Genomic DNA, 20501 nt, shown 5'->3' with positions numbered 1-20501 from the left:
CATCTGTACAATAGAGGGACCATGTAAGTGGTAGTCATCTGTTCGTCCATCTGTACAATAGAGGGACCACATAAGTGGTAGTCATCTGTACAATAGAGGGACCATGTAAGTGGTAGTCATCTGTTCGTCCATCTGTACGATTGAGGGACCATGTAAGTGGTAGTCATCTGTACAATAGAGGGACCATGTAAGTGGTAGTCATCTGTTCCTCCATCTGTACGATAGAGGGACCATGTAAGTGGTAGTCATCTGTTTGTCCATCTGTACGACATTTTGATTCGTCCAGTGTTTTACCCCAACACCAGAATTCCAAGTCATCAAGCTTGACATATATGGATATATCTTTAGTAGAACTTCACCAAAATGTTGAACATGTTCACTGTGACATATTTTTTTCGCTATAATGGCTTTCGGCACTGTTCATTTCTTTAGTAAAAATCATCACTTCGCTTTATTACTATCAAACATTTCTGGTTCTGCTCTGTAAGAGTTATGTCCCTTCCATTTGAATTGCAATATGTTCAGAATGTTTACAAAAAAGTTAAAAATAGACACACTAAGGGGCAAATTTATGCCTGCACATGTCTTTGGTTTGAACGATTAAAAATGTTGCTGATTTTATGCAAAGAAATAAAAACAAGAGGCCCATCAGGGCTGTTTGAACTGGAAAGGGAGTTGACTGATTTCTCGCTGACCCAAAGCTTTGAAATAACACTTCATGCTTGTATCAATTACAGGAATGTACAAAGTTTGGTACATTTAGAACCCGGAGTAAACCAAGAAAACGTTGCAAAGACATCACAGAGGCTCCGTGTTAACCATCCAATTCCAAGTGCGAGCATGTTATTCAGATGCTCAATCTAGTTGGACCAGACACATTCTACCAGAAACTTACTGGGTAGCATTCAATCTTGTTGGACCAGACACATTCTACCAGAAGCTTACCTGGTAGCATTCAATCTTGTTGGACCAGACACATTCTACCAGAAGCTTACCGGGTAGCATTCAATCTTGTTGGACCAGACAGATTCTACCAGAAGCTTACCGGGTAGCATTCAATCTAGCTTTCACTTTTCATTTAAGTTATAATGAAAAGGCGTTGTGAGTGACATTTATCAAACGAGTTAGTAATTGAAAGTAATGTTATGATATGTAAAGGCTCAAAGCATAGAAATCTTGTAATTGCCATCACCTCCGTGGCTACATCAGTTGTTTATGCTTAAGCGACCTATGACTTGTGTGATCTGCTTTGTTTTAAAAATGAGTTCCCAAATCAAGTGTTTTCGAGCACTGTAATTTTACATTTGTTTTGCCACTTCAACTATGTTTTCATTTGATTGGTAATATTATTTACACAGTTTCTTTGTTGTTTGAACCACTGATAATTGAATCCGATTTGACTGTGCCAAGCTTTGAGGTTTAGTGTGTGTTGCGTGGTGAAAGACTACAGTGTTCTGCTGGTTTGTGAATCGTGTATTGGAGGTCTTGCTAACTTTAACATGTGACCCATTCTGAACTAGAATCTTGAATTGGAAGTCTTGTTAACTTTTCCATGTTATCTATTCTGAACTGGAATCGTGTGTTGGGGGTCTTCTGAGCTCGAACAACATATAGTTACAAAGTATAACAACATATAGTTACACAGTATAACAACATATAGGTACACAGTATAACAACACATAATTACACAGTATAACAACATATAGTTACACAGTATAACAACATATAGGTACACAGTATAACAACACATAGTTACACAGTATAACAACATATAGTTACACAGTATAACAACACATAGTTACACAGTATAACAACACATAGTTACACAGTATACCAACACATAGTTACACAGTATAACAACACATAGTTACACAGTATAACAACATATAGTTACACAGTATAACAACACATAGTTACACAGTATAACAACACATAGTTACACAGTATAACAACACATAGTTACACAGTATAACAACACATAGTTACACAGTATAACAACACATAGTTACACAGTATAACAACACATAGTTACACAGTATAACAACATATAGTTACACAGTATAACAACACATAGTTACACAGTATAACAACACATAGTTACACAGTATACCAACACATAGTTACACAGTATAACAACACATAGTTACACAGTATAACAACATATAGTTACACAGTATAACAACACATAGTTACACAGTATAACAACACATAGTGACACAGTATAACAACACATAGTTACACAGTATACCAACACATAGTTACACAGTATACCAACATATAGTTACACAGTATAACAACATATAGTTACACAGTATAACAACATATAGTTACACAGTATAACAACATATAGTTACACAGTATAACAACATATACATGTAGTTACATAGCAGCAATCAATCATATTAATGTAAAAATATATTGACATCATATCATAATTTTGTTAAGTACAGGTATAATACGTAGGTTCGAATCCAGAGACATGTGATTGGGACAGCTAGCCCCTACCTTACAAGTTCTGTAAATTTTGTACTTACGTATTATATACTATAATAAATAAAAGGTTTCTTTTATATATTTACATTAGAGAATAATGTCTTTAAAAAATAATTGGAACAGTGATAATCAAATGAATACATGTATAACTATAATATAGATATAATTTCATAGTTCTACCATGTAGTGAAATTTAGGTTTCCGAGGGTTGGGGAGCCCCCTACCAGCGAGGTCTGCTAAATTCACACTATCTAGTAGCTAATTATAATTTAAACGGACGATTATTTTCATATAAAAACGTTTCTGATTGACCACTGGTATCATATTTAACAAATGCATAAAATAGAAAATGTAATTGTATGTGATATTCAGCCGAAAATGGCTTACAAGACTGTTTAAAATTTTGATTAATCACATAGACTGATACGTCTTCTGTGCATATTACACCAGTGGTTTGCAAGTGGAATTTATAATTTCTCGGAAGACATTATAAAAGTAAATTTGTCTTATTAAGACTTGATCATTACTTGTATTATTACATATACAGTATGGCTGATTATTTCTGTCGCCCTCATACAGCCATCGTTCAAAGGGGGTAATTTGTCAAAACAGCGGTGAAGTTGATAATCTGATATATATATCCATTTTCATGAAAAAATCAACTACAGTAATAATAATAATAAAATATCTAAAAAGGTAGAAAGATAAAATCAAATCAATAAATTCTGTTGCAATTAGTCTGATATTTGGACAAATTTCCTGATAAAATGACGGGATAGTCCAGATACTAGTAATAAACGATCCGGTAAATCTACAATAATCCCTTATATACTTAATCAAAATAAGAATAGCAATTTGTAAGATTATAATATAAAGGCAAATCTTTTTTAAATATTTGTTCCGTGCCTAAATAAAAAAGGCAGAAAACATTTATATCCCTTATGTAGATTAATAAATTATGAATATTTATAGTCTGTATAATGGAGTTTCTATTGGTGTCTAGCAATAAGGCAAATGCACCAATTATCCAAGACAGAGAACAAGAACATAGCATCACATTGCAGACCAATTTCACTACTTTTTCCAGTCATTAAGGCTTTATACCGAGAAACTGACTTATATACTGTGATGTTCTCTTTCCCTGACTTCATTAGATGTTAAATTGAAACAACACCTTGGAGTGTTCTCTATTATTTATCTTTTTTTTCCGGCAGGATATAGCTACTCTAAATATTTTCTGAAAAAAAACATGGCTTTGGAACTTTTATGAAAATATTGTCAAGGTTAAAGATACAAAATATAATCAACAACAGTTTTTGTGTTAAACTTCAGCGGGACTATACCTTAATTGGAACACTGGACCTCAGAATGTTATACTGTCGTTCTAACCGTGTCTCCCGGCCCTGGACCTCAGATTGTTATACTGTCGCTCTAACCGTGTCTCCCGACCCTGGACCTCAGAGTGTTATACTGTCGCTCTAACCGTGTCTCCCGGCCCTGGACCTCAGAGTGTTATACTGTCGTTCTAACCGTGTCTCCCGGCCCTGGACCTCAGATTGTTATACTGTCGCTCTAACCGTGTCTCCCGACCCTGGACCTCAGAGTGTTATACTGTCGCTCTAACCGTGTCTCCCGGCCCTGGACCTCAGAGTGTTATACTGTCGCTCTAACCGTGTCTCCCGGCCCTGGACCTCAGAGTGTTATACTGTCGCTCTAACCGTGTCTCCCGGCCCTGGACCTCAGAGTGTTATACTGTCGCTCTAACCGTGTCTCCCGGCCCTGGACCTCAGAGTGTTATACTGTCGCTCTAACCGTGTCTCCCGGCCCTGGACCTCAGAGTGTTATACTGTCGCTCTAACCGTGTCTCCCGGCCCTGGACCTCAGAGTGTTATACTGTCGCTCTAACCGTGTCTCCCGGCCCTGGACCTCAGAGTGTTATACTGTCGCTCTAACCGTGTCTCCCGGCCCTGGACCTCAGAGTGTTATACTGTCGCTCTAACCGTGTCTCCCGGCCCTGGACCTCAGAGTGTTATACTGTCGCTCTAACCGTGTCTCCCGGCCCTGGACCTCAGAGTGTTATACTGTCGCTCTAACCGTGTCTCCCGGCCCTGGACCTCAGAGTGTTATACTGTCGCTCTAACCGTGTCTCCCGGCCCTGGACCTCAGAGTGTTATACTGTCGCTCTAACCGTGTCTCCCGGCCCTGGACCTCAGAGTGTTATACTGTCGCTCTAACCGTGTCTCCCGGCCCTGGACCTCAGAGTGTTATACTGTCGCTCTAACCGTGTCTCCCGGCCCTGGACCTCAGAGTGTTATACTGTCGCTCTAACCGTGTCTCCCGGCCCTGGACCTCAGAGTGTTATACTGTCGCTCTAACCGTGTCTCCCGGCCCTGGACCTCAGAGTGTTATACTGTCGCTCTAACCGTGTCTCCCGGCCCTGGACCTCAGAGTGTTATACTGTCGCTCTAACCGTGTCTCCCGGCCCTGGACCTCAGAGTGTTATACTGTCGCTCTAACCGTGTCTCCCGGCCCTGGACCTCAGAGTGTTATACTGTCGCTCTAACCGTGTCTCCCGGCCCTGGACCTCAGAGTGTTATACTGTCGCTCTAACCGTGTCTCCCGGCCCTGGACCTCAGAGTGTTATACTGTCGCTCTAACCGTGTCTCCCGGCCCTGGACCTCAGAGTGTTATACTGTCGCTCTAACCGTGTCTCCCGGCCCTGGACCTCAGAGTGTTATACTGTCGCTCTAACCGTGTCTCCCGGCCCTGGACCTCAGAGTGTTATACTGTCGCTCTAACCGTGTCTCCCGGCCCTGGACCTCAGAGTGTTATACTGTCGCTCTAACCGTGTCTCCCGGCCCTGGACCTCAGAGTGTTATACTGTCGCTCTAACCGTGTCTCCCGGCCCTGGACCTCAGAGTGTTATACTGTCGCTCTAACCGTGTCTCCCGGCCCTGGACCTCACAGTGTTATACTGTCGCTCTAAACGTGTCTCTCAGCCATGGACCTCAGAGTGTTATACTGTCGCTCTAACCGTGTCTCCCTGCCCTGGACCTCAGATTGTTATACTGTCGCTCTAACTGTGTCTCTCGGCCCTGGCCCTCAGAGTGTTAGACTGTCGCTCTAACCGTGTCCCCCGGGCCCGGGCCTCAAGAGTGTTATCCTGTCGCTCTAACCGTGTCTCACGGCCCTGGACCTCAGGATGTTATACTGTCGTTCTTACTGTCGCTCTAACTATACTGTCGCTCTAACTGTGTCTCTCGGGCCTAGACCTCAGAGTGTTATTCTGTCGCTCTAACCGTGTCTCCAGGCCCTGGACCTCAGAGTGTTAGACTGTCGCTCTAACCGTGTTGGGCCCTGGACCTCAGAATGTTATACTGTCGTTCTAACCGTGTCTCCCGGCCCTGGACCTCAAGAGTGTTATACTGTCGCTCTAACCGTGTCTCTCGGCCCTGGCCCTCACAGTTTTATACTGTCGCTCTAACCGTGTCTCCCGGCCCTGGACCTAAGAGTGTTATACTGTCGCTCTAACCGTGTCTCCCGGTCCTGGATCTCAGATTGTTATACTGTCGCTCTAACCGTGTCTCTCGGCCCTGGACCTCACAGTTTTATACTGTCGCTCTAACCGTGTCTCCCGGCCCAACTGTGCTACTGTTGTAGCGAAACCAGAATTAGGACGAGGTTACTGAATATACTCTAAACCAGAGTCTAGTGTGGCAGGGATCCTTTAAATAGCGACACCCCCCTGAATTGTCGTTGTCACACCCCGTTTTAATAATTCCTGAAGAAAGAATTGGATGATGTTGTTTAACTTGTGCTCCATCTTTCGGTGTATATAAAAGCATTCCAATACGTATAAATAAGAAAATCTATGAACAAATTAGTATTTACATGACATTGTTAGGCTTTTTCCAGACAGCCATTATCTTAGGTTAAATGAGAAGAGGTTGGCACGAACCATCCCCCGACACCCCTATATTGTTAGCTTAAATATGAGTGTTTAATCATAAATTATCATTTTAACCATCACTGCCTTCCGTGAACGTAAATAAGGTCTTTAAATATTCAGGTTTGTATCTTAAAGCATTTTAAAATTCAAATAGCAAAAACAAAAACGTGCTCGAATGATTATAGACGTGCAGGGTAACCTTAACCTGGAAGATAGACCATAAAGATATTATGCACGTGTGTACATATTAGATCTACCTAAACAAATATCAAACATATCTCAGTGGCTGTTCGACGGTGTGTTACTGCTAGTTAAACACTGATCAAACACGGTCGTTGTCCTAATATGTAAATTAGTAGTTTAATTTATTCAAATCTGTTTGGAGATTTGTAAGTACATTGTATGCATATATTCTTCCAAACTAGCAGGTCAATCAGGTAATAATTCAACTTTTAACATACTCTTTGGCACCAAGTCATAAACTTAGATAAAGGTGAGTCGTACTACCAAGTTAAAACATATCGTAACCATTGTCACTGTCATAAAATATATTTTAGGGTCATTTTTCTCCAGAAGTGTTACATATAAATCACACCCTGCGTTGAATTTGAAAAAAAATGTAGTTGTTCAAAATTCCATATTTTAAAACTGAACTAATTGATGGCATTCGGAGTCAGCACATTGTCAATGCTTAACCTTTTGCCAAATTCGGTTATTTACGGATTATATGTTCATAGCATCAAATAAAGATTTCTAAGTGTTGTCGACGAAAAATAACATTGTTCTTGTATTTTAATAAGAAATGTACACATTGACAAGGCAAATAGATCTAAGCTAGACACACTCAGGTTTGCTGCTTCATTTTATATATAGACGAGAAAATATTTCAAATTAAAATATGAATCCGCTGTTTCAAATTACAACCGATGTAGTGTTACGCTCGACTTAATTGTGTTGGTTTTCATAGTCTTACATACATTCGTAAGGTTATTCAACGGGCCGGGTTACTATAGGCTTCTAATGACATAATATATATGTAAAGTGTGTATCCCCACCCATCATTTATGCACAGCTGTAATGACGAGTTTTACTGCCATTATCAGGTGTACATGTAGTGGGTTTTTTTCATGTCCGTGCATAAAGAAAACGTGAGCTTAAAATGTAAAGTTACTTGATCATTTCACTAAACCTTTCATATTGCTATAAAAATTATAACAACCTGTGTTTTATGGAATTTAACAAATGAGAGTAGAAGAGCACACAACTCCCTCCGTACTGAAGATCCATGTAAATGTGTGTATCAGTGCTGATACTCGGCTAATTATTTACACTATCATAATGTCACGAAATTTTCTTATTTTACTTAAAATCTGTTTTGTAAATGAAATTTCTATCATAAATCGTACAATGCAAAAACTGTATATATTGATTTCCATATGAAACATGATTATTGATTGGATAATATATATCAATACATATGTTGACTAATGGACAAAATATAATTTTGATACATCAACCGTTAGTTTGATAATAGGCCCAAAATATTACAGAAAGTATTTTGAAACTGTAAAATTTAATTGTAATCATTTATTGTATCAAATACTCTGTTTCTAATTTGCGAAACAAACACAACCTGAGTGGGCATACCGGTTGGTTGTGTTAGTTTCGGGTGTTCCTCTGGTATGTAGTAAACTAAATATATGTCTCTATTCTTCATCACACTATGTAGATATCGTGAACAGGGTTTAACTTTCCGTTTTAGATTAACTATAAGGTCCAGCTGTGACTTCACTCATTATTCAGATCCCACCATTGTCCGGCCTTACTGTCATCAGGTTTGTGCTCTACCCCGCTGATGCCTTTACAATTTCCGTCACACAAACTGTAAACGTATTCCCCCCTCGTTAAAATGAGGCTATATGTCGGTAGTTAGATGATCATTGTAACAAAGTTACTGTAGATAACAAGTTTATCCTATTTCGCTAAAACCGTCAATGTATTAAAATTTCGAAATTCTATATCCTATGAATAGGTATGAGAGGTTGAAAGCAGACATACATGCAAAATGTGATATGGCAAAACTTCTCACTCTGACGTCCTGGAAAAACTCCCGGTTCCCCGCTAACACGATTTACTGTCGGTGTTTGTTGTGAAACCTTATATTATAGTTGTGTTATGCTAAATTTTCTTCAAAACAAAAATGAAAAGGAAAACTAAAAACAAATACGACAAAGAATGTATTGTAACACACTAAATGTGGCATTTTAGTCAATTTAAGACTTATATTTACTGAATAAATTATATGCTATGAGACGCATTGGCATCGGGTGCAACACACCTTTTTACGGTTGGATACCTACTGGGCGAATGGGAAAGCCAGCTAAGGAGATCACCCACAGTCTGCGGGAGACAGTGTTGAAAGTAGACACATTATCAACACACCTGGCATCTTCTTCAAACATAAGGTACACTGTAAGTACTAAACTTTTATTTTTTTTAAAGTTTATCTGTTCAGCGATGTGTGTAAAATAAACATTTCACAGAACTTACATTTCTATTTTGTAAATCCTCACTTTAGTAGGAGAACCACAGTACAATTTATACGTGGGTGACCTACTATTGGGTTACTATCTTTCCTGGACTCGGGGATGGATTTAATGAAACCATTGTGTAGAATTTGAGTCGGCCCCTAAAAAGGTCTTCGGCTATCCTCTTCCATTTTTTGTCCTTTTCTTAACTTGATTGTCAAATGATTTACATTTCCACGACCCTGTATTGTATATTACTCTCCCCGGATTGCTGTTCGCGTAGTGGGTTAGTGGGACGTTGAACATTAAATAAATGTAAGCATTATACATTAAACCCTTAATGGTTTTACTTAGTATACTTATAATGTGCTTGTGATTCATTGAGGGGGATGAATTAAACATCTTTCATAAATTTATGCTGTTTGCCTTGTGCTCTTTGTACTATGATAATTAAAACTAAGTTGTTTAACACAAATGAAGACTGCTAGAGATGTTATTGATGTTTGTTTTCTCCTTAAGTGAGCTATCTTTAAGGCAGATAAGTTACTAGGATGACAACACAAAGTCACCAATGACGTCATACTAGTTATATACAACATTCAATATAAATCAATATCTAGGATTTGTTGTCATATAACCAGAGTTGTTACCTACAACACTGACTAAATCAACAGTTTGCAGGATCCGTTTTTCATGCTTTCTGACAATTTCCATAATTCGTGATAATATAAGTCATTATTTACATCTATCGTCCAGCGATCTTAGCTTGGAGTACGCTAAGGCCTGCCTAAACAAATCAATACATAGGTTTAACGGGATAAGAACAGGCTTGTACGTACAACCCTAACCAAACAAGTCAGTACCTAAATCTGACGACTAACGACCTAACCTGTTACATAAAATCATAACCAAACAAGTCAGTACCTAAATCTGTCGACTAACGACCTTACCTGTTACATAAATTCATAACCAAACAAGTCAGTACCTAAATCTGTCGACTAACGACCTTACCTGTTACATACAATCATAACCAAACAAGTCAGTACCTAAATCTGTCAGCTAACGACCTTACATGTTACATAAAATCATAACCAAACAAGTCAGTATCTAAATCTGTCGTCTAACGACCTTACCTGTTACATACAATCATAACCAAACAAGTCAGTACCTAAATCTGTCGACTAACGACCTTACATGTTACAAAAAATCATAACCAAACAAGTCAGTACCTAAATCTGTCGGCTAACGACCTTACCTGTTACATAAAATCATAATCAAACAAGTCAGTACCTAAATCTGTCGACTAACGACCTTACATGTTACATAAAATCATAACCAAACAAGTCAGTATCTAAATCTGTCGGCTAACGACCTTACCTGTTACATAAAATCATAATCAAACAAGTAAGTACCTAAATCTGTCGACTAACGACCTTACCTGTTACATAAAATCATAACCAAACAAGTCAGTATCTAAATCTGTCGTCTAACGACCTTACCTGTTACATACAATCATAACCAACCAAGTCAGTACCTAAATCTGTCGACTAACGACCTTACCTGTTACATGCAATCATAACCAAACAAATTAGTACCTAAATCTGTCGACTAACGACCTTACCTGTTACATACAATCATAACCAAACAAGTCAGTACCTAAATCTGTAGACTAACGACCTTACCTGTTACATAAACTCATAACCAAACAAGTCAGTACCTAAATCTGTAGACTAACGACCTTACCTGTTACATAAAATCATAACCAAACAAGTCAGTACCAAGGTCTGTTGTTACGAAATTATTTAAAACGTACATCCCTGTTCAGTTTATCAAATACCTAAGTCTGTCGTAATGCCATTATTTACTTATTTAATACATACCTCCCTGGTCAATCTAATAAAACCTAGGTCTGTCGTTGTAACAGTACATACATACCTCCCGGTCAATCTAATAAATGCCTAGGTCTGTCGTTATAACAGTACATACATACCTCCCAGTCAATCTAATAAATACCTAGGTCTGTCGTTGTAACAGTACATACATACCTCCCTGGTCAATCTAATAAAAACCTAGGTCTGTCGTTATAACAGTACATACATACCTCCCCGGTCAATCTAATAAATACCTAGGTCTGTGGTTATACCAGTACATACATACCTCCCCGGTCAATCTAATAAATACCTAGGTCTGTCGTAATAACAGTACATACATACCTCCCTGGTCAATCTAATAAATTCCTAGGTCTGTCTTTGTAACAGTACATACATACCTCCCTGATCAATCTAATAAATACCTAGGTCTGTCGTTGTAACAGTACATACATACCTCTCCGGTCAATCTAATAAATACCTAGGTCTGTGGTTATACCAGTACATACATACCTCCCTGGTCAATCTAATAAATACCTAGGTCTGTCGTTATAACAGTACATACATACCTCCCTGGTCAATCTAATAAATACCAAGGTCTGTCGTTGTAACAGTCCATACATACCTCCCTGGTCAATCTTATAAATACCTAGGTCTGTCGTTGTAACAGTACATACATACCTCCCTGGTCAATCTAATAAATACCTAGGTCTGTCGTTATAACAATACATAAATACCTCCCGGTCAATCTAATAAATACCTAGGTCTGTGATTATATCAGTACATACATACATACCTCCCCGGTCAATCTAATAAATACCTAGGTCTGTCGTTATAACAGTACATACATACCACCCTGGTCAATCTAATGAATCCCTAGGTCTGTCGTTGTAACAGTACATTCATACCTCCCTGGTCAATCTAATAAATACCAAGGTCTGTCGTTGTAACAGTCCATACATACCTCCCTGGTCAATCTAATAAATACTTAGGGCTGTCGTTATAACAGTACATACATACCACCCTGGTCAATCTAATGAATACCTAGGTCTGTCGTTGTAACAGTGCATACATACCTCCCTGGTCAATCTAATAAATACAGGGGTCTGTCGTTATAACAGGACATACATACCTCCCCGGTCAATCTAATAAATACCTAGGTCTGTGATTATATCAGTACATACATGCATACCACCCCGGTCAATCTAATAAATACCTAGGTCTGTCGTTATAACAGTACATACATAGCTCCCTGGTCAATCTAATAAATACCTAGGTCTGTCGATATTACAGTACATACATACCTCCCTGGTCAATCTAATAAATACTTAGGGCTGTCGTTATAACAGTACATACATACCTCCCTGGTCAATCTAATAAATACTTAGGGCTGTCGTTATAACAGTACATACATAGCTCCCTGGTCAATCTAATAAATACCTAGGTCTGTCGTTGTAACAGTACATACATAGCTCCCTGGTCAATCTAATAAATACCAAGGTCTGTCGTTCTTACATTACATACATACCACCCTGGTCAATCTAATGAATACCTAGGTCTGTCGTTGTAACAGTACAAACATACCTCTCTGTCAATCTAATAAATACCCTTGTTTAATATATTTAATTCCTAGGTTTGTCATTATGACATTATTTGATACGTACCTCAATGGTTAATATATTAAATTCCTAGGTCTGTCATTATGACATAATTTGATACGTATTTTCCTTGTTCAATATATTTAATTCCTAGGTCTGTCGTTATGACATTATTTAATACCTATATTCCATGTTCAATATATTCTATTCCTAGGTCTGTCATTATGACATTATTTGATACGTACCTCAATGGTCAATATATTCAATTCCTAGGTCTGATATTATGACATTATTTGATACGTACCTCAATGATCAATATATTTAATTCCTAGGTCTGTCATTATGACATAATTTGATACGTACCTCAATGGTCAATATATTCAATTCCTAGGTCTGATATTATGACATTATTTGATACGTACCTCAATGGTCAATATATTCAATTCCTAGGTCGGTTATTATGACGTAATTTGATACGTACCTCAATGGTCAATATATTCAATTCCTAGGTCGGTTATTATGACGTAATTTGATACGTACCTCAATGGTCAATATATGTAATTCCTAGGTCTGTCATTATGACATTATTTGATACGTACCTCAATGGTCAATATATTTAATTCCTAGGTCGGTCATTATGACGTAATTTGATACGTACCTCAATGGTCAATATATGTAATTCCTAGGTCTGTCATTATGACATTATTTGATAGTACTTCCCAGGTCAATTTTTATGCAATACTTAGGTCTAACATTATACGACCTCATAGTGAATAGTGCAACCATTTTTTCAAAGTCTGTCTTTATATGATCTTAATTAGTTCATTAAACCCTGGTCAATCTATTCAATACCAGGGTATATCGGTATTCGACATTCGTTAAACCGTATAACCCTATTGTACATGTTTCGTATACTTGTATCATATATGATCGTATGCATATAACGGCGGATCTGGGTATAGTATTGTTTGATCACAACCGTGATAAAATAAGTCAATGCCGTGGTCCGTCATTATATCACCTAACGTACAACCCTGATCAAACAATGCAATACCCTTGGTCCGTCAAAAGGCGACCTTACCTGTTACCTAGAGACCTTACCTGTTACCTACATACATAACCTGTTACCTACAGACCTTACCTGTTACCTACAGACCTTACCTGTTACCTACAGACCTTACCTGTTACCTACAGACATTACCTGTTACCTACATACCTTACCTGTTACCTACAGACCTTACCTGTTACCTACATACATTACATGTTACCTACAGACATTACCTGTTATCTACATACATTACCTGTTATCTACAGACCTTACCTGTTACCTACATACATTACATGTTACCTACAGACCTTACCTGTTACCTACATACATTACATGTTACCTACAGACCTTACCTGTTATCTACAGACCTTACCTGTTATCTACAGACCTTACCTGTTACCTACATACCTTACCTGTTACCTACATACCTTACCTGTTACCTACAGACCTTACCTGTTACCTACAGACATTACCTGTTACCTACATACATTACCTGTTACCTACAGACCTTACCTGTTACCGACAAACATTACCTGTTACCTACATACATGACCTGTTACCTACAGACCTTACCTGTTACCTACAGACCTTACCTGCTACCTGCAGACATTACCTGTTACCGACAGACCTTACCTGTTACCTACATACATTACCTGCTACCTACAGACCTTACCTGTTACCTACAGACCTTACCTGCTACCTACATACATGACCTGTTACCTACATACATTACCTGTTACCTACAGACCTTACCTGTTACCTACAGACATTACCTGTTACCTACATACATTACCTGTTACCTACAGACCTTACCTGTTACCTACATACCTTACCTGTTACCTACAGACCTTACCTGTTACCTACAGACATTACCTGTTACCTACATACATTACCTGTTACCTACAGACCTTACCTGTTACCTACATACCTTACCTGTTACCTACAGACCTTACCTGTTACCTACAGACATTACCTGTTACCTACATACATTACCTGTTACCTACAGACCTTACCTGTTACCTACATACCTTACCTGTTACCTACAGACCTTACCTGTTACCTACAGACATTACCTGTTACCTACATACATTACCTGTTACCTACAGACCTTACCTGTTACCTACATACCTTACCTGTTACCTACAGACCTTACCTGTTACCTACAGACATTACCTGTTACCTACATACATTACCTGTTACCTACAGACCTTACCTGTTACCTACATACCTTACCTGTTACCTACAGACATTACCTGTTGCCTACAGACATTACCTGTTACCTACAGACATTACCTGTTACCTACATACCTTCCTTGTTACCTACAGACCTTACCTGTTACCTACATACCTTACCTGTTACCTACATACATTACCTGTTACCTACATACCTTCCTTGTTACCTACAGACTTTTCCTGTTACCTACATACCTTACCTGTTACCTACAGACATTGCCTGTTGCCTACAGACATTACCTGTTACCTACAGATATTACCTGTTACCTACATACCTTCCTTGTTACCCACAGACCTTACCTGTTACCTACATACCTTACCTGTTATCTACATACATGACCTGTTACCTACAGACGTTACATGTTACCTACAGACGTTACCTGTTACCTACAGACATTAGCTGTTACCTACAGACATTACCTGTTACCTACAGACATTACCTGTTACCTACAGACATTACCTGTTACCTACATACCTTCCTTGTTACCTACAGACATTACCTGTTACCTACATACATTACCTGTTACCTACAGACCTTACCTGTTACCAACAGACATTACCCGTTACCTACAGACATTACCTGTTGCGTACAAACATTACCTGTTACCTACATACCTTACCTGTTACCTACAGACAATACCTGTTGCCTACAGACATTACCTGTTACCTACAGACATTCCCTGTTACCTACATACCTTCCTTGTTACCTACAGACTTTTCCTGTTACCTACATACCTTACCTGTTACCTACATACTTTGCCTGTTACCTACATACATTACCTGTTATCTACATATCTTACCTGTTGCCTACATACCTTACCTGTTACCTACATACCTTACCTGTTCCCTACATACATGACCTGTTACCTACATACATTACCTGTTACCTACAGACATTACCTGTTGCCTACAGACATTCCCTGTTACCTACAGACATTACCTGTTACCTACAGACTTTACCTGTTTCCTACAGACCTTAGCTGTTACCTACAGACATTACCTGTTACTTACAGACGACCTGTTACCTACAGACATTACCTGTTGCCTACAGACATTACCTGTTACCTGCAGACATTACCTGTTACCTACATACCTTCCTTGTTACCCACAGACCTTACCTGTTACCTACATACCTTACCTGTTACCAACAGACATTACCTGTTGCCTACAGACATTACCTGTTCCCTACAGACATTACCTGTTACCTACATACCTTCCTTGTTACCCACAGACCTTACCTGTTACCTACATACCTTACCTGTTACCAACAGACATTACCTGTTGCCTACAGACATTACCTGTTACCTGCAGACATTACCTGTTACCTACATACCTTCCTTGTTACCTACAGACCTTACCTGTTACCTACATACCTTACCTGTTATCTACATACATGACCTGTTACCTACAGACGTTACATGTTACCTACAGACGTTACCTGTTACCTACAGACATTACCTGTTACCTACATACCTTCCTTGTTACCTACAGACCTTACCTGTTACCTACATACCTTACCTGTTACCTACAGACCTTACCTGTTACCAACAGACATTACCTGTTACCTACAGACATTACCTGTTGCGTACAAACATTACCTGTTACCTACATACCTTACCTGTTACCTACAGACATTACATGTTACCTACAGACATTACGCAACAATCTAATACAGTTTTGTACTCTCTCTCTTCACAATATAAAATATTGCAGTCATCGCCCATTTACCTATCTATTTAGTAGCCGTTTTTTTATATTCTGTAAGTTTCAGCGTGCAGAAAAAATGATTTGAAAACACACTGATTCAGGTTTTCCTATTTAAACACAAAATGATTTTACTTGTTTCACTTATGTTGTCTTGCACAAACTAACGAGGAAACACCTTTTCCTTTTCTAGGATTGACGGAGAATGGCGCAACACCTGGATATGCTCGTTGTTATTCTGCTAGTGATGTTACCTTGTATCACAGCCTCCTCTGCACATGTACCAACACTGGAAGTTCCTAAGTTTGGAAGTGACAGAAATGTAACTGTTGAAACGGTGATAGATTACATATTTGAGAAATATTCCACAGACACCGTTCTATCATTCGAGGGCTACGAACATTTATTGGAAAGTTTGAGTCTTGGTGTAATTCATATTGGCCACCATTTAAACACTCACGTCAATAACGAATCGGCAAAGTTCAAGGAGTTCCACAAGAACCACATGCATCCTTTGCAAACTGAACCGATCGACAAGCATGATAAGACAGACGATCGAGATCAGACAAACGAGCATAAACACAGAGCCGGTCACGATCCCAAAAATGACCCCTACCACACAGACGTTCATAAACATACAGACGTTCATAATCAAATATCCGATCATGACTACACATCCGATCACGATCACACACTCGATTATGATCAAACAGACGATCACGATCACCCAGATAATCACGATCACACAGATAATCACGATCACCCAGATAATCACGATCACCCAGATAATCACGATCACCCAGATAATCACGATCACCCAGATAATCACGATCACCCAGATAATCATGATCCCACAGATAATCACGATCCACCAGCACACGATATTTTGCGTCATGTTACCGAGGATTTCTCACGAAAGCCTGACGACACTGGTAGTGAACGCAGCAGAAGAGATTTAGGCGAACAACAGGTTCGAACTTTGCCAGAAGAGTTATTCCTAAAGGTAAGCCGAGTGTGTTTGCACTCTGTACTTGTATTCAATTAATATCTAAACTATTGTGTAATTTACAGACTCACGAATGTACTGTTGTAGACATATTAAGTGTGACTAGATCTATTTTGCTAATCAGGGACTGGAAAGAATACATATAAGTATAACGTACACCAGAGATCCTTTATATTTATATATATATTTATAATAAAAAAAAGGATTAGATGTCCACGTGAAGTAAGTAAATATAGAAAAAATAAGATCTAACGACGTCTAAACAAGCTTCTTTCTTTCAAAAGGACAACATCCTGACGTCACAATTACATGTCATAGCACACTGCAGTAGTAACTTGATGTCAAGAAGTACACAAGATTGGTGGAAAAAACTAGCGCAAAATTATACTGTGGCCTGATGAGACTTGGTTTTAATATTTTAAACAATTGGTCTTCTTTCTTTTCTCTTAGAATAGTGTCGGATGAATGTATTTGATATAAAGGTAATATACTGAATCTATCTCTGACACTTTCATGAATGTTTGTAACATGTAGATTTCTTAAAGATTCAGTTCTAGTTTGTTGTCTATGTACAGTTATGCGTGAGTTCATTGCCAGTTTGACCGAAGTAAAAATCACCAAATTAAGAACAAACTATTGCATCAATTACGTTCTTTTATTTACAATTCATATTAACCTTCACAGTTGATTTAAAACTTGCTTTTAGTCGGTCGTTCTTCGGTGAAGGTAGACTGCTAAATAGTCGAAAATACCGATACAGAAAACACTACAGAATAGCCATCGTAAAACCCGTTTAATTAAAGTTGTTCGGTTAAAATGAAGCATTTGTTGCAGCTATTCATGTTACATGACCTAGGAACACTCCACTTTCTTTGTTTTTCATATAATGTCAGTCACACTAGTTACGGGTGATTTAAGTAACGTTGGTTTGTTTGTGTGACGTTTCCCCAATGGTTCGTACCAGTCACACTAGTTACGGGTGCTTTAAGTAACGTTGGTTTATTTGTGTGACGTTTCCCCTATGGTTCGTACCAGTCACACTACTTACGAGTGATTTAAGTAACGTTTGTTTGTTTGTGTGACGTTTCCCCTATGGTTCGTACCAGTCACACTAGTTACGAGTGATTTAAGTAACGTTTGTTTGTTTTTGTGACATTTCCCCAATGGTTCGTACCAGTCACACTATATATAGTTACGGTTGATTTAAGTAACGTTGGTTTGTTTGTGTGACGTTATGGTTCGTACCTGTCACACTAGAGCCCATGTTACATGTACCATCAGCGCGACATGTCAATCATTAACAACTTGTTTTCATTATTTCACTGATGTAGTCGAAGACATATGGAAAAACGGGAAGAATTTGAAGCGGATACTTTTCTTACATGATTCTTCGTCAGTTCCTTTAATCTACATATGGACCTTTCTATCATGTTCTTTGAAAATACGGGACGACGTAAACACCACGATAGCTAACTGTCCCTGAATGAGCTTCTCTAGAGTCAGTTTTAGGTATTATATCCACATATTTCTGTTTTAGGTATTATATACACGTATTTCTGTTTTAGGTATTTTATACACGTATTTCTGAGTCTGTTTTTGGTATTACACACACGTATTTCTTAATATCAGATATCTGATTAACAGCTTCATTCCTTGTTCAGCCAGATTTACCTGAATAAATGTTAATGGTATTCCACGGTTGTCATGGAAATAACCTATTTTTTGTCTTTGATATTTTAGAGCATTTTTATTATTCAAGACATGTTCTTTAAATCCTAGATGATTGAGGGCCTGCACCTGTATTTGTCAGTAGCCGTAGTTTACGTCACGACAGGTGCAGCAGTGGATGCTGTCAAATGTCACCTTGCCATATTAACGTTATAAATTACGTTGTAAAGATATAAACATCGGTAATATCAGTCGAGGGCTCATGCGCTTCTACGTATATACCCGAATACCAAACATGATATGGATGTTATAATGCTTTAGTTACTTTATTGAAATGCCGTTCTCAAAGAACATGCTATCTACAATCTAGGTTAAATGCGTGCCGTTCATATACATTATACGTAATCTCCTTCAAATGTACTGCCCTACTGATGCACGACCACTGCTAAGCATGCTAATGAGGAAGTCTTTTGTTACTGAGTGTTCATGTTCTTACAACAGTCCGTATCCTATTCAAAAGGGAGTGTAGAAGTCAATGTGACAATAATGACCATTCATGATTTTTTTTTTTTTTTTTGTAGAATAAATTCACTTAAGGATGTTCTCTTCTTAGGTTTCAATCACGTTCAAGTCTCGTTTTGATCTGGTGTAACGAGTTTTTGTAATATTTAACAAATTATTATCAAGTTTGTTAGCAAACACGCATCTGAAAAATATGTCAAAAACTAGATGCCTGTTGTTCGTAGAACTTTATTTACAAGAATTTAAAAAAAATACAATTCGGCGGCCATTTTGAAAATGTTTATTTAAAATTCACCCTTTTTGCCACTAGATTGATCACTTAAATTGTCATTGTGTCGCAATTTTTAATTGTCGCAGGTTCAATTTTGCTGTACAATTTTATAATGTTTAATATGATAAAAATAATATGCAATAAACTGGAAAATATACATTATTGATATTTTTTTTAACATATTTAGCGTAACTGAAACACTTTTGATTTTTGACCCCGAAAAAGGTAAAAACTAACACAAATGATAATGGGACAAAAAAGCACACGGACCCCCAATTTTTGTTGATGTTTTAGAAAGAGAAACACAATTTCTTTTAATTCATTAAATATTAAAAACAAGTTTAATAGCAGAACTTTTTATGTCAAGCGTTTAATCTGCAAAAAATGGTAAAAAACGAGTATTTTTTCATTCAAAAATAGGGGGTTGGGGGTAACTAAAATCGACTTTCTGATTTAAAAGAATAAGATAAAGAAATTGTACTTCCATAATTTAATATAAAATGATATTTTCATCAATTCTACAAACATTCATACATATGTGATAACACGCTTGGAAGAAATTGTATGAATTTGTTCTGCAAATGGTCAAAACCCAAAAGATTGTTGCATTTTT

The 20501-nt window shown here is 38.0% G+C and overlaps 1 protein-coding gene across 2 annotated transcripts in view; it reads left to right on the top strand.

Moving 5' to 3' along the window:
• Window positions 1–8613: 8613 nt before the first annotated feature.
• The window catches only part of LOC110451920 (zinc transporter ZIP6-like), a 35915-nt gene continuing 24027 nt past the window's right edge, over window positions 8614–20501 (top strand). Inside the window, exons 1-2 of one of the 2 annotated variants that reach the window (XM_021500147.1) lie at window positions 8614–8907; window positions 16615–17424. In XM_021500147.1, the coding sequence (XP_021355822.1) occupies window positions 16627–17424 (798 nt within the window). In that variant the 5' untranslated portion in view covers window positions 8614–8907; window positions 16615–16626. Of the gene's footprint in view, window positions 8915–16614; window positions 17425–20501 lie in introns of both variants that reach the window. The other variant, XM_021500146.1, reaches the window with a different exon arrangement.

Source organism: Mizuhopecten yessoensis, unplaced genomic scaffold, assembly GCF_002113885.1.
Source record: "Mizuhopecten yessoensis strain PY_sf001 unplaced genomic scaffold, ASM211388v2 scaffold6287, whole genome shotgun sequence".
NCBI lineage: Eukaryota > Metazoa > Mollusca > Bivalvia > Pectinida > Pectinidae > Mizuhopecten > Mizuhopecten yessoensis.
Note: the sequence above shows the minus strand (reverse complement) of the source record. Positions and strands in the feature narration are given on the sequence as shown.